Below are 15,529 nucleotides of genomic sequence, written 5' to 3' on the forward strand. Positions count from 1 at the left end.
AGCTTTGGTTCAACAACGCAGTAAGGAAAAGGTTGCACACACGTTCGTGGTAGCTGCTCGGCATCGAGGTATGTTATGGTTTACTTGAGTTAGACTTTGATTAGTGAAACTTATATATGACATAGAATTGATGGGAGAAAGCATGATTAGGTCTTCGACAAGAAGTTCGGTTGGACATACAATAGGTTGACATTGTTAGCATTAAAAAAAAGGGCTTGTAAGTAGTGAAAAACTTAGCTAATTTTTTTGAGAGGGATATTAGTATTGCATTTGTAATCATGGAAGGTCTAGAAGGGTTGGGCGTGATGCGGTTGTAAATTGGTCTTAGTATAGGTTGGATTACGATATGTTAGGTGGCACGTATTTTACTATAGAATTTTTGTCGTGCGTATGCATGATTAATATCGAGTTCTAGTATGACGTGTGGTAATTCGATTGGTACATCACTGATTCTGGCATCACTTCGTGTTTATGACTTGATTATGTTCGACTAAGGCATTACGGATAATAGCCCATAATGGAAATTGATAATAATATACTATGATGGATGATGCTGATAATAATTGAAGATGGAACATATACATCTACATAAGGCACATTTGACGGGGGGGTGACGATGTAGCCTTGTTGTGAACTCGTGGTCCGAGGTTCGTTCCGGAATGAGTGGTACATGGACACCATGTGTCCTCTGCAGGTCATGGCTAATTGGGGAAAACATTACCATTTAGCATGTGTGTACATGATTGGTGAGAGACTACATTTATTTCATTGCACTTCCATAATTATTTCCTTTTTTTTTTTTTGTGTGTATATATATATATATATATATATATTGTTGATGGTGTTCATGGGTTTGTGGCATTGTATTGAGGTATGACTCACTTCCGAGATTTCAAAAATTGGATCCTTTCGTAGTAAAGTAATTGTGGCTTCTCTTGCATTTAATGTTTACATCAGGAAGGGCTAAGAATGAAATACTTAAATTAGGTGTTCCGTTGTTCATGGGTTGTTATTAATTGTTAGAAGGAATAATCTATAAGTAGATAGCAGCTGAGGGCGGTCTAGAATCGTATTACTATTGCGTCTGCCGTTTAATTAATACGTGGCCGTGTTGTGGGAATAAAGGGGAAATGTAACCTGTTACGATAGGACGAAGAGGTATGAAGAGTAGTCCTAATTTCTTATTTTCAAGTTATGAATGTTTGAGAGTCTGAGATATACCTTAGGCCGTTGGGTTATGTTATTCCTTATCATGCGATTAAATAAGTGATAGCAATAGAAGGGCTCCAAGTAATTTCATGATGCATTGTTATTTAATGGGGATAGCTAATAAGAGTAATCGCTAATTAACATACATGTTTATTCTGTTTAATTTTATATTGTATTGCGTGAACTAATATTCATCGGCTTATGATGCTTACCAAAGACGTTTGGTGTACTGATACTACTCTTGCTATATTCCTTTCCGAGTGTAGGTATGTTTTCAGGTAGTTACTTGGAGGTTTCATTATGTTGCAGCGGTAGATGTCCTCCGGCAGCTTTTGTGTATCTCCTTCCAGACAGAAGCTGTGTCATCACTTTATTTTCGGTCTATTCCTTATATTATAGAAGCTCTTGTACATGTCTAGACTAGATCTCGAGGAATGGGAAGTTTTCTCTTGATTTTATGAAAAATATTATGATGTTTTCCACCTATTACTTATGTTAGTAGTTACATGTTTGTAAAGACGAGTTTTGAATAATGGGTTGGTTGGTAAGGGTTCGCTTACTAGGTAATAATGTAGTAGGTGCCCGCGCGATTCGTAATTTGGGTCGTGACAGTATGTCAAGTGTGTGTGTGTGTATATATGTAGAGAGTGAGAGAGAGAGAGAGATAGAGAGAGTGACTGTTATACACATATAACAGCATTGACATTTAAATAATATTTCACTGCTATAGGTAAAAAAGATGCATCAAATCTAATTTTTCATATTTAATTGCCAAATTTTAAGCTTAATCACACTTTGTATAACGAAGGAAAATCTTTTTATGATGAAATATATATATATATATAATATTCTTTGTCATAAAGAGTGTATTAACGGATCAAAAATTTGGTTAAAATCTCTACACTTATTATTGGTAATCATAGATATTCTATTTTTATAAAGATGGTTAATTATTATATTACCAAAAAAAAGATAGTTGTTATATGGGGGTAATTTTACAAAGAGTGTATTGTTATAAAGTTGATTGTTGCTGTTTTAGGTAAAATGTTGTTATAGAGTAGTAAAAAGATAACATAAAAAATCGATTCTTGAAAAACTTGGTTGCTATACAGAGATGCTGTTATATGCGGATGCTGTTATAGAGAGGTCTGACTGTATATGATATACAAGAGACATAAATGAGAATGTTCCTTTTCAACCTCGAAGATTAATCTGAAATTCGATTCAAAATCTCACCAAATCAATCCAATCTTGATATAAGGTCCCCAAGATGCTCTCAAGCTTTGAAACCACACTCAATCCAAAATGATTATGATTTCTCAAACTTGAATTTCAAATTCGAAGCTTCAAAGCATCATCAGCGACGAACTTAGGACTTTTGAAGGTTGTTAATGGCAAATTTAGTTTGTGAAATAAACAGGCAATACCGGAGAATGATCCTGCATTTTTGGCGTCGAATCACGGAATATACGTTTCTCCATGATTTGCGTGATTTGTTTTTATATCGTTTTTTTTACCATGTTGTATAGGATTTGTTATGATTTTATTGCTACTTTTTAAAACTGAATTTTACACCACTTTACATAATATGAGCCTATTTTTACGCGTTTAAGAAATTTCCCCATCAATAAACAGACAAACAACTTAAAGAAAGCAATTTAAAGTGATTTAAAGCAAATAAAATTTGAGTTCAATCACAGGAGAGAAAAATCTAGGATATGATGATTACCAATTTAGTTGAGTCTTTTAATTGTTGTGTCTATTGATTTCCCTCTGTTACTAATTGAGGGTTGACACTACTTATAAGAATCTTCTTTCCGATTACTATTAGCTTATTCAAACAATTCAATGCCTATATCTTTATGGTCACAAGAAAAATAATAGAATGCATACAAATTTCTGTATTCAACTAAGTGAGGCTAAAGAATGTATTTCTATCCAAAGTATTTTTTTTCTTCAAAAATTAAGCTGCTCCTATTAATTAAAAAAATAGGTTTAAAATACTCAGTGATATAATGCACCTCAAATTTAAAGAAAATGAGTTTGAATTGTAATCGCCTAAAACACGATTTCTTTTTTTTCATGCAAGAGCCAGTGCTTTTCTAATTATTATAAGCACCAATTTGATCAAAATTCAACCGCAACAACATCCCACCAAATTTAGGATTCAATGAAATCTATCAAAGTTTTTGTTTTCAACCTGAATACAAAATCGTATGTGCTATAGTTAGGAAGATATAAATACACAATTTAAGTTGATGTCAAAGTTTCAAACATTAGAAGAAGTAATATACCCCCATTTAAATTTGACTTAATTTGGTTTGGAAATAAATTTTTAAAAATTGACTTAATTTGGTTTGGTGATAAATTTTTAAAAATTGATAATTTTTTATGTGGTTTTATATCAAACAAAAAAAATAAAAATAGAACCAAGCTGAACTAAACCAGCAAATATACCCGAATTCATAATTTTATATATTAAGACAGAATACTTAGAGTACAAGTTAAGTGACGTGATTCATGTAGCGGACAAGGACGTGAGGCTTGATATTCAAGTCATCTCCAAGAAAGGAAGTTTCAAGTATCTGGGGTCAATTATCCAAGGCAATGGAGAGATTGACGATGATGTCATACATAGTATTGGAGCGGGATGGATGAAATGAAGGCTCGCACTCGGTGCTTTTGTCGAATAAGAATAAACTGTTTAGACTTAAGGGCATTTTTGTCACGACCCAATCCGTCGTGATGACACCCACACTAACCTCCTGGTGGGTGAACCATCCCCAAACCAATTATTCAATTCAGTTATACAAGTATAAATCCATAACAAGAATAAAACCATAAAATTGTCTAGTCATGCCATAAATAAAATAAGATGCGGAAGTCTAACTATTACAACCCCCAAAATCCGAAAGTCATCATACAAGGACTCTAAAACATAAAGCTGTCTAAGAAATAATAGATGTCTGAAATAACATAAATGTCTAAAATGAGGCAGACATCAAGATAGAAAAGATCTTCAGGCGGCATGGCATGGATAGGAGCTCACCCTCTGATCTGGACAGGAAATAGCCCCAAGCTAGATGTGAGGTCTGGAAGAAGTCTTTGGCACACAATCTGCACTCAAAAAGGGTGCAACAACGTAGATATCAGAGACCGACTAAGATTAGTATCATGCACACGTTCATAAAATCAGCAAAATAGGCAGATAGGCTCAACAACACAACAGGTATCAAAGTCAAACATCAACAAATCAACAATGCATCATAAGATTAAGATAAGTCCAATGTAATGCAACTTAACCAATGATAGTATCTCAACCGTACACACATGCCAACGTCTATTTTCGATCACTAGTCATGACCTGCAGGGGACACATGGTGTCCATGTACCACTCGCTGTGGAACTGACCTTGGATTACGAGCCCATAACTAGGCCACATCCTCACACCCCCCACCTCCCCCCTCCCGCGTCAAATGTGCCTTCATATATATATATATATATATATATATATATATATATATATATATATGTTTTTGTATCTGATCACAATATGCATCTCAACGTATTCCAGTCCAACAGTCAATATGGAATATGATCAGTCAATAAATTCAATGATAATAAATGCACAGCACCATGTCACAAGTCATAACAGGACTCAGATAATCAACTCAACACAACATGATTATGCAACTATCTCAATCAACAAGAAGAGTATATATTGGCTCCTTCCTTCTCATAACACAACAATTTCACCTCAGGTTTCGGTATATAAAGCAATGGCGACAAGCCCACATAATCAGGAATCATACCAACCTAAGTAATGTTCAACCAAACGTCATGTCTGAAGACCTATGCATGCTTTCTCCCATCAATTCTACTACACATATAATCAACTAATCAAATTCTAACTCAAGTAAACCATAACCTACCTCAGATGCAGAGCTGGAACAATGCAAGCTACTCCCCAAGAGCTTTCCCCTTTCGTAATGCTTCAGAACGCTCAAAGTCTAGCAATATAACGCTAAGTAAGAAATAAACCTTCTAATCAAATAAGAACAACAATTGGGGAAGAAAACCCAATTACTTTTACCCCTTTCAAATGGGTGAACTATCACTTATTAATGAATTTATCATAATCTCAATCCCAACAATCATAATCTTCTAATTTATGGGTTTTCTAACCAAGTTACCCCTTTCAAAATAGATTTTAGGCCAAAGTTTTCATTTTTAATGGAACCCTAAGTCTCAATATATAATTTTCACCATAAGCAATCAAATTCCCTTTGTAGAAAGTGATACCATACACTCCTAGGAGATTAAACAACAATAAAATCCACAACCCACCAATTATTCAAGGTTTAACAATTCTAGGGTTCTAGTCTTTTCATTCACCATTAGGGAACCCTTAACTAGTAAATGAACTTAAAAGATGATAATGGAATGAACAAGGAAAAAGGTTAAGACTTACCCTCAAAGAAGAATCCACCAAGACTCTAGGAAATTCGCCTCACTTTCTTGGGAACAGTTTTTTGAGTTATGTGGGTAATGCCTCGAACTCAGCAATATAAAAGTGGATTTCTGTCTCTCGTCGACTGCTGCAGCGGTCATTAGTCTTGCTGCAACGGTCTCGCTATAGCGAAAAATACCATCGCTACGGCGGACCTCATTAACTCACCCGACTCGCCATAGTGGTCAAGACCCCGCCATAGTGGTCCTGCTATGGTAGTCCACCGCCCGTTATGGTAGACTTTCCCAATTCCCGAAATCTCGGGGCGATGACTGGCACCCCGCTGCAGCGGTTGCCTTCGAACTAGTGACCTCTGGTTTCGACTAGATTTTCACCCAAAATCCCAACATCAATCCGAGGCCCTACAGACATAAGCCAAACATGCACATATATGTAAAATACGCTACGTACTCACCCGTGGCCTCGAAACTCCCAACAGAGGTCTAATTTACTAAGTCACCCCTCCCCCCAAATGAAAATGACCCAAGTTTTTCAAACAAGCGCACAAAATGAAATCAAGTGCCTCAGTTTTTAGAATTTTAACTCTTTAAGTTTTCATTCGGCTCACTCCTAGTCTCGGGAAGGAACTAGCAGGAGTAAATGGTCAAAATGCCCCTAACGACCTAGCGGGTCGTTACAGTTTTACATAATGGTGATTAGACCGACTGTGTTGTATAGGTGGAGTGTTGGCCAGTTAAGAAATCTCATGTCCAAAAGGTGAAGGTAGCATAAATGAGAATGCTGATATGGCTGGACGGGCATACCAGGAGAGATAAGATTAGGAATGAAGTGATTTGACACAAAGTGAGAGTGGCTCCGTGGTGTACAAGCTGCAAGAAAGTAGGTTGAGATGGTTCGATCATGTGCAGAGGAAATGGAAAGATGTTTCAGTGAGGAGGTATGAGAAGTTGGTCGTGGTTTGTCTGAAGAGAGGGAAGGGTAGGCCTAAGAAGTCTTGGAGAGAGGTGACTAGGCAGGATATGACGCAGATTCATCTTACCGAGGACATTATCCTTGATAGGGGTGTGGAGGACGAGTATCAGGGTAAAAGGATAATAGGTTGCCGCGTGGATTTCTTTTCCATATCAGCAATATTAATATCTTTTTAATTTTGCCTATTCTTTGATATATAGTATAACCCAATTGTTTCTTTCACTCCGTTTATCTTATTATCTTATCGTTGTTACTGAATTTTATTACTGCTACCTTTTCATTTTTTCTTGAGCTGAGGGCATATCAGAAACAACCTCCTTACCTTCACAAGGTAGGGTTAAGATCTCGGTACATTCTACCCTACCCAGACCCCATCCGGTGGGATTATACTGATATATTGTTGTTGTTTTTATAATTTTTTTTATATATATTTTTGTTATTTGTAGATATCAATTTAATATTTTTTTCTACACAACTCATATTTATAAGAATAAAAAAATTGGCCCATTTTCTCTTAAGCCCAATTTAATGTAAACTTGTGTCTATCTCCTTGGGTTGTGTGATGCTTCTTGTTATTCATACTTCTTTTGGGGTGGTCTTTAATATTTGGCCCTCAAATTGGTGGTCTTTAATTTTTGCCCTTCGCCTAATACTCCGAGGTTCTGGGTTCGTCCAGCTCAGTAAAAAAAAAAAAAAAATCAACGCAGAATTTTACCTTTGAAACTCTATCTTAAGGTAGAATTTTGCCTTCAAAATTCTCAAGGCAAAATTTTGCCTTCAAAACTCTGCCTTGCAAATCCAATCCTCTGCCTTGCGATTTTTTTAAAATTTTTGACTGAGCGGGGGTTCAAACCCAAAACCAAGGGATTCTAACGAACGACAAAAATTAAAGACCACCAATTTAATGGGAAAAAATTAAAGACTACCACAAAATAAGGGCATTCCTGCGAATTGCCCCATTTTATGTATGACACTAGATGAGCACGGGCCCAACACGATCGACGGTTTTCTAGTAATTTCTTAGTTTAGGTATTTTTTTCGTAGTAAATTAAAATTAGAACGTATAGTTATCACTATCTAACTATAATAGCATTATATAAAAAAGGTATCTTGTGTATCATGACCTTAGTTATAAATTATAGTCTTACATGGGCCTGGAGATATTGAAAACTAAATGCAGCTTATGTAGTTTGATGCAAGTTTGTTTCCGTCCAACTGAAACCATTCATTTTGAGATCTCAAATACTTGTCATGGAAACCTTTGGAAGATGAAAAAGTTGCACTTCTCCTCCCGTGTCGGGGTGACCTGCAGAAATAAACTATAAGGCTGAAAATCAATATTTCAAACACCAAAGCTTTACGAAAGTGAAATTTACTCTTGCTTGGAAAAATGTGGAAGGCAAAGTAGAAGCACAAGAATCCAATTTGAAGCATAGCTTACCTTAAATAAATATAAAAATAAACGCATGTAACAGTTAAATCATGTTCTCTCGAAGTGCCGACAAAAGCAGATGCTTAGATGCCTCGTATTATAAGATTCTTATATGCACCTCAATACATATTTATCACAGATCATATTGCAATAAGAATTGCAGAGAATGCTAAAGTTACAGAGTTTTTAGTTCCAGTGTATGCCCTTTGATTTACAAAAAACTACCTATGCTATCACAAATCCTTAACAATATGCAGTTTACAACAACTCTGAAACATGAACTGGACCAACTTACTGGAAGTTGCGCATTCATAACACTGGAAATTGCCAACACACTATTTAGGATAACTTCTTGGATTTATAGTATCCTCGCAAAGCATCCATTGTGTTTCTCACAACTAATTTCTTGAACAGAATCATAAATAATGCACATACTGTTCGTTAATGCGGGCCGTTAAAACAAGTAACGTACCTTTTGGGATTGTTGACCAAAAGAGGAGTATGTTGTAGAAAATTTGTGGAAATTAAAAGAATATTCGGTTACTTCGGCATACTATCACAAACACTTTAGGTGAATCACTTTCCATAGAGCCGTGTATTTTATAGAACCAAAATACCTATGAATTCTAGAAATATATAAAATTAGCTTTTATAATAATAATCACCTAATATGAACATGGAAGTTTCTTAAATGATTTAGTAGCTAGTGAACTTTTCATTTTTTTGTCCGGGTGCTCAAGCATTGCCTGCACATTACATGCATATAAAATTAAGGCCGAACCCATCGGTAGACACCCGTGGTTGACAAAATCTTTCACATAGACACCTTAATTTAGGAGTGTTCCTATTGAGCACTTAAACTACCAGAAATTGGTTCCAATTAGACACTTTTTGTACCATCAGCCAAATCTATAAGGTGAGTGTAACACACTCGTTGATGACGTGTCAACGTGACGAATTAAATGAAGACACGTGGCACTTAAATCCAAAATAATAGTTAAAAAGAAATTATGAGAAAAAAGAAAAGAAAAATATTTTTCAGCAAAACTAAAAATAAATAAAAAATCTAAAATCCAAACCCACCTACCCAGTCCCTCCTTCTTCCCTTCCAAAAAAAAAAAAAAAAAAAAACCACATACTTTTTGCCGGAAAATTTCCGATGAACTTCATCTGATTCATCAAATACTTTTAGCGGGTGAAGGAGATTTCTCTCTGTTTAACTCACCCTTTTGGGTTCTCTTTTAAAGTTGTTGATTCCTCTCTTCAATTATATGGTATATTCATTCTCACTCTATTTCCTTTCTGGGTTGCAATTAGTCAAAAAATTACAGGTTCGCCAGAGAATTAATGCAATTAGGAACATTAGCGAATCAGAGGAACAAATTTTCCCGGCAGATCTACAAGTGCATATAAAATCAAATAGAAATCAAATCGCAGGAGAATATGAGGTGGGGCAAAGGGTAACGTTAATGGCCGGAGAACGCTGACTGGTTGCTAAAGCTTGTAAAAAAATAACCCATTGAATGCCATGAACAATTTCACCAAGGATTTTAATAATGGTCTTGACGAATAAGTTTCAGTGAAATTATAGGGCACATCAACTGATAATGCCCACTTTGGATTCTTTACACGAGGATGAATAGCTAGAGGAGAAGAAGATGGTGGGGCCCACAGAGATGTTTAAAGAAGAAGGAAGGAAATAATGAGAATTAAAAGAAAAACAAAAAAAAAAAATCTGGTTTTTTAGGGTGTTCACGCGCCTATTTTGCGTGAAAATCACCCAACTTGACAAGTCAGCAAAAAATGTCTAAATGGAACAGTCCGGGCCCATCTTAGGTGTTTAAATGGAACGAGGCATAGTTAAAGTGTCTAAGTGAAAGATCTTGTCTACCTCGGGAGGCTCTCGATGGGTTCGGCCTAAAATTAACATCAGGCTGAACTCCTTGACAGAAGGTAAATCACATCATTGAATTAAACATGAAATGTTGTTGAAATTTTAATGCCGAACTCAAATCCATCAAATTAATTAAAAGGTATAAAATCTCTCAGTTTATATCGTTATACGTCTATACATGAGAAGAGAATAAATATTAAGTAAGAACGTGAAAAGTCAAAAGTGAACAAGTAAAAGTGTACGGAGAAAATAAATGTATCGGGAAATTAAAATTGAAGTGCATCGTCCATACATGAGAAGGGAATAAATATTAAGTACCATGATATATGTCCACGTGGGATAAAAAGGTAGTTGGATAAAGTGTACAGATTATATAGCTTTTGGTACAAGTATTCATTGCGTGTATAATTTGTAAAGCTTTTGGTACAAGTATTTGATGCGGTGTTAGTCCTCCTTAGCCACTTATATATAATAGAAATAATATATAATATATATATAATAGAAAAATGAGAAAATGCAATCTTTAGTTGCTGTGAAGTAGAAGCTTAAACGTGTGTCTTCCTTATTGCAATGTACTATTTATCGGTTTGTATCAAAATTTATATTTGTTCTCTCAATTCCCACGTCTTTGGCATGTCTTGTTTACTATGGGCCCGATACACCGTGTAATAACCATCCGATAATTATTAATCCGATACTAAACCAACTATATTGATTAGCTAACGGATTAATACATTTAAAAATTGATAAATGGAACTATTAAACATAATTACCTGTCCAATCCGCCGGCCTACTCATCAGGCTAAATTTCACAAAAACATAAGTAGTAATTTATACCGAACGAATGTATCAAATAATGTGGTCTCAAATATTGGATATACATTACCCATAGAGTGAAGTGGTCGAAGTTAAAGACGAGAAAAGCTTACCCTAGCCTCCAAAGTCCGACCCACGTTCCCAAGAGCAGAAGGAAAAAATTCTTTTGAAAATCTCAGCATGGTGGTGAGATTGAGGTTGTCTCGGTTTGGATGCAAAAACAAACCATTCTACAGAGTAATGGCTGCTGATAGCAGATCTCCCAGAGATGGCAAACACTTGGAAGTCCTTGGTTACTACAACCCTCTCCCAGGTAACCCCCATTTTCCCTATCTTTATCTATCACTTAATTACCCTAATTTAACCAGTTAGGGGTAAGGGGGTTTATCAGCAAAAAATTACAGTATATACATGGTTAAATCACCAACTTTTCTCGATCAAAAATATATATATACAAGGTTAAAATTTTCTAAGTAGTGCTAAATCCTGGCTCTGCCACTTACTGTAACTTATTCTTGAATAGAAATTTTTTCTTATATCAGTTCTCTCCTTTTGATGTATGTGAAGATTTAAATTAATTTATTTCATTTTGCTTATTTAATTTGTTATGACCAATTAAGCATTAGTCATTTCACTTACTTTGGATTAACCCTTTTGAAAATTGTCATCTTTCACCTTGATTTTCTCTTCTTTTAACTGATCCATTTTGGGTTCATATCCTTATGTAGTAATAGTATAAAAGTTATGTTGACAGAAACCTCAGTTGATGAATCTGGAATTCAAAATTTTGAGTTATCAAAGAACTGTGTTCAATTTAGGCTGCTAGGGGACATGTAGTACTTAATTATAATTTTATGAAGGAACATTTTTGTTGAGGCGCTGATGAATATCTTGTACAATTTTCATTTGTACAGGTCAAGATGGTGGCAAACGGATGGGTCTTAATTTTGACAGGTTGAAGTAAGTAAATTCCTAATATTTTTTTTTCATGAGTTCCATTTATAATTTAGAGATTCTTGAATTGCATTTTCACTCTCTTGTTAAAGTTCAGATAAGGAGGAAGGTTAATGGTTAGATACTAGTTGATCATAGATTAATCAATATTCAGTTTACGTATTATCATGCTTTTACACAAAATTTCTTATTTAAAATTTTCTGTTCATCTGGTCCATAATCCTTCAAAAAGAATATAATTGTCGTACGAATTTGCTGAATACGCTGGTCAAAGCAGATTGCTGTCAGATGCATGAAGCAGAAATACAACACTTTGATCAGAAAGAAAACATGAACACAATTTTCTTATGAGCTGCCTCTAAAGAATGAGTGAGTGTGGAACAGGGAGCTGATGGAATGCAGCAATTTAAACTGTTTGGGGAACTTCTTGGGTGACTATTTAGATATATATACAAGGAAGCAATTTTTAGGGTGAGTATTGCAGATATGTACGAGGGAGCAACCGAGCTATTTGAATTGAGTTATTGAGGAAATTGTTTGGAAATGATGCAACCGGAGCTAAGGAGGTTATGGACCAATGTAAATTATGATGGTGAAAAGACAAAGAAAACAGTGCAATTGAGATTATTTAGCATCTTTAGTTTTAGGGACCGGAAGTATTACACCACTGTAGAACGGTCACTTTTTTTTCGGGGGTGGGGTTTATGTTTTGGGAGTTCATGTATTCCTTTGGGTTATGTATTATTAGTTGTATATATGTTGCATTCCGTTAGATTCTTCATCTTAGAAGTTATATAAGAAAATTATAATTATGAGTACTTGGGCTATAAATTTCTTATGAGAAATGTTACCAGTTAAAAAAAAAGTCTTATGAGATTCTTTTGTGTCTACCTTTTGTTGAGAGTGTGACAAGTTGAATGCTGGCTCACTTGATGCAGATGCATCTTTGTAAACCAAAATTCATCTGGATGAACTGCTGAACACTATTCTAACTCATCTGGGAAGTCGTTAACAGTCTCCTGTTTTAGACCTCCTTGAAATTTTTGCTTCCAAGAGAGAGGGTTTGTTTTCCTTCCAGAAAGTGACTATCCATTTGAAGCAAAAAGGATCATGTACATATGTTTTAGCTTCTAGTGACAACTGATTACAGAACCAGCAAGGATTACAGATAACACTGGATTAGACTAGACTATGAAATCCACCATATCACAGTTTCAACCACTTTGGCTTAATTTTCTTCTTATCAGCAGGCTTTTGATCTGGTACTGAAGCAGGGGGTTGGTTTTTGGAGGTTCATCTCTGCTAGGTTCACCAGGTTCCATCTTCTCTATCGTAGAATTCAATCCTTCCAAAGAAATGACCTCTTCTTGAGGGTAGGGCCCAGATGCTGCAGCACCATCAGCACCTCCTGGTAGATCGTTAGAGAAATAAACAATAGCAGCAGGAATAAATCCAGCAGAATAGAATCCTGAGATGTGCCTTTTATTTGCTTCTTAGGAGGAGCAGTATAGATATAGAAAGGCAGTTCAGAGTGAGCAACCACTTTCACAAGAAGGTCAAGTAAGCTCTGTATTGTCTCTGATGGATGAAATGTGGCCTCCAATGTATAATTATCCGGAAAGCGTACCCCGGCGTGCAGCTTCTTCTGCCTCGCGAATTTTCTGTCTTCAAGTACTTATCTTCCTTTTTTGTTTCTAAAAGTCGATAGTAATCCTCTGGTGTGAACTTATAGAAGTCTTCTGGCTCCTCTGACACATTGCTGGAAACATCAGAAGGTGGTTGGAAGAATCTGTTATTTCAAATAAACGGATTTCATGTCCAAACCTTTTTTTTTTTTTTGGCAGCTGCAAGCTTCGCCCTAGCTGATTCTAACTCCATTAACAGAGAGGCTTTGTTGTCTTTAAGTTGTAGGAATGGTATTCTGATATTCTCTATTCACAAATAATGACAATATTAAATGGTTCTCTGCTGCACTGTGTACTTCGAGTGGCAATGATCATTTAGAACTTGCATGGTTGCAAATGGAGTGACGCATTCGCGAGCATCGTGTTTGATATAATGAAAGATCTTATCATGTTTATTCTCTTGTTATTCTGTTACTGTGGACACGGACCATAAACATGATAAAATGGTCCATTTGTTGAGTGTGCTGGATGCAACTCATAATTTAATACGAGTTTGTGTTTGTGGACTTGGTTTAGAGAATTAGGAGTGTGGCTGTGATTTTGAAAGGTTAACTACCATGCAACACTTACAACGCAGATTAATAAATGACATTTGTTAGTTAGTATCTCTTTTTAACCTTTTATTTTGCTCCTGTGACTCAATTTGGGTGGGTTGGGCAGGCAGTTCAACTGTAGTTTATATTCTAAGACCTTTTCTAGCACTGTGTTGCTGCATAAACTTTATTGTTTTTGCTACTGTTTCTCGTGAGTCCTTCAAAGGATTAGTTTTTTAGTGTTTTAGGACATGCTTTTACATAAAGCAATTTCATGTAAAAAGCTCAACATATTTCCAAATAAAGGTGCAATCCCATAGCTATTGGCAAAGGTGACCTTTTGAAGAGACTGAAGCTCCTTTCTACTTCTAGTGTATATTAGATGACTTTTATGACCTATTAGCCGGTCAGGAAAAGTCCCTAGTACTGTAGGGAAGATCACTCAAAGTGCTTGATTACTGTCGCGTGTTGATTCATATAAGACCGGAGCATAACTAATAGTATGATAAATTCTGAAGCTGGTATTACCAGTTTCCTTTTTTATGAGATTGTGGTCACTCTAAGTTTTAATCTTGCAAAGGTCCAAAAGGACTTGATCCAAAAAAAAAAAACTTGCAAAGGTCCAAAGGGAAAATAGTGCTCAGTTGGTTGTACTGTGACTTTGCTGTAGTTGCTGCAAGGACTGAAGCTTGTAGGTTCTTATACTGTTAATCATCAAATAGCTGTCAGGATCACACAATCATGTATTCTTTATCTGATATTTGCGATTCTGTAGGTATTGGTTATCCGTTGGTGCACAGCCGTCAGATCCAGTTCAACGTCTTCTTTTCCGAGCAGGCGTATTACCTCCTCCACCTATGTTGGCTATGGGACAAAAAGGCGGTCCACGGGACACTCGACCAGTTGATCCTATGACTGGACGCATCATGACACCCGAAAGTGCCAAAAAAGCCGATCCAAAAGCTGGTTCTGAAGTTGACGAAGACAGAGACTAGAATCTGACTAGTTGTATCTTAATACAACTTTAGTTCCAAGGTCTAACTTTTAGTATGTGATAATTGCAGCGCTGACGTTTGTTGCTATGTATCGCTGTTTGAAACTTGCAATCTTTAGAGTGTGTCATCTTCACAAAGATGTTCTGATATGTCTCAAAAAGAGTTAAAGGAACAATGTATCATCCTCTGCTTTTCCTTCTTGTTATCTGATGGTAATAAGTATAACTAGATGACCTAGAATTGTTAGTAAAAGTTGAAGGATAGTCTGATGATGCATATCCTCCATTGGCAGTAGGAATAATATCTAGGTTAAAATCATATACACGACTCCTCCTCCCCCCGTGTGCTTTCTCCTTTGAGCGGGTTTTCGGAGTTGGTTTTTAGTATATGGATGAATGTTCTCAACTCAGCTTTGTTACATAATTTTCTCAGTATGATACAGCTTTAAAAGCCTCGCACTAGTATGATTGCACGTATATTAAATTGTTGCTTTGGTCGAAAGCTGTACGAATTGCATAAGTAGTCTTTCAACTAGGTATTTATGTTGCTGGATAGAGGAATTAGAATA

The 15,529-nt window shown here is 35.9% G+C and overlaps 1 protein-coding gene across 1 annotated transcript; it reads left to right on the forward strand.

Moving 5' to 3' along the window:
• The first annotated feature begins 10,948 nt into the window (after positions 1 to 10,948).
• On the forward strand, positions 10,949 to 15,201 carry LOC132037648 (small ribosomal subunit protein bS16m/bS16c-like). Its single transcript, XM_059428188.1, has 3 exons — positions 10,949 to 11,107; positions 11,709 to 11,754; positions 14,742 to 15,201. Exons 1-3 carry the CDS (start codon positions 10,975 to 10,977, stop codon positions 14,959 to 14,961), a joined length of 399 nt encoding a protein of 132 aa, XP_059284171.1. The 5' UTR covers positions 10,949 to 10,974; the 3' UTR covers positions 14,962 to 15,201.
• The last annotated feature ends 328 nt before the right edge of the window (positions 15,202 to 15,529 follow it).

The sequence above is a fragment of the Lycium ferocissimum genome, chromosome 11, assembly GCF_029784015.1.
Source record: "Lycium ferocissimum isolate CSIRO_LF1 chromosome 11, AGI_CSIRO_Lferr_CH_V1, whole genome shotgun sequence".
NCBI lineage: Eukaryota > Viridiplantae > Streptophyta > Magnoliopsida > Solanales > Solanaceae > Lycium > Lycium ferocissimum.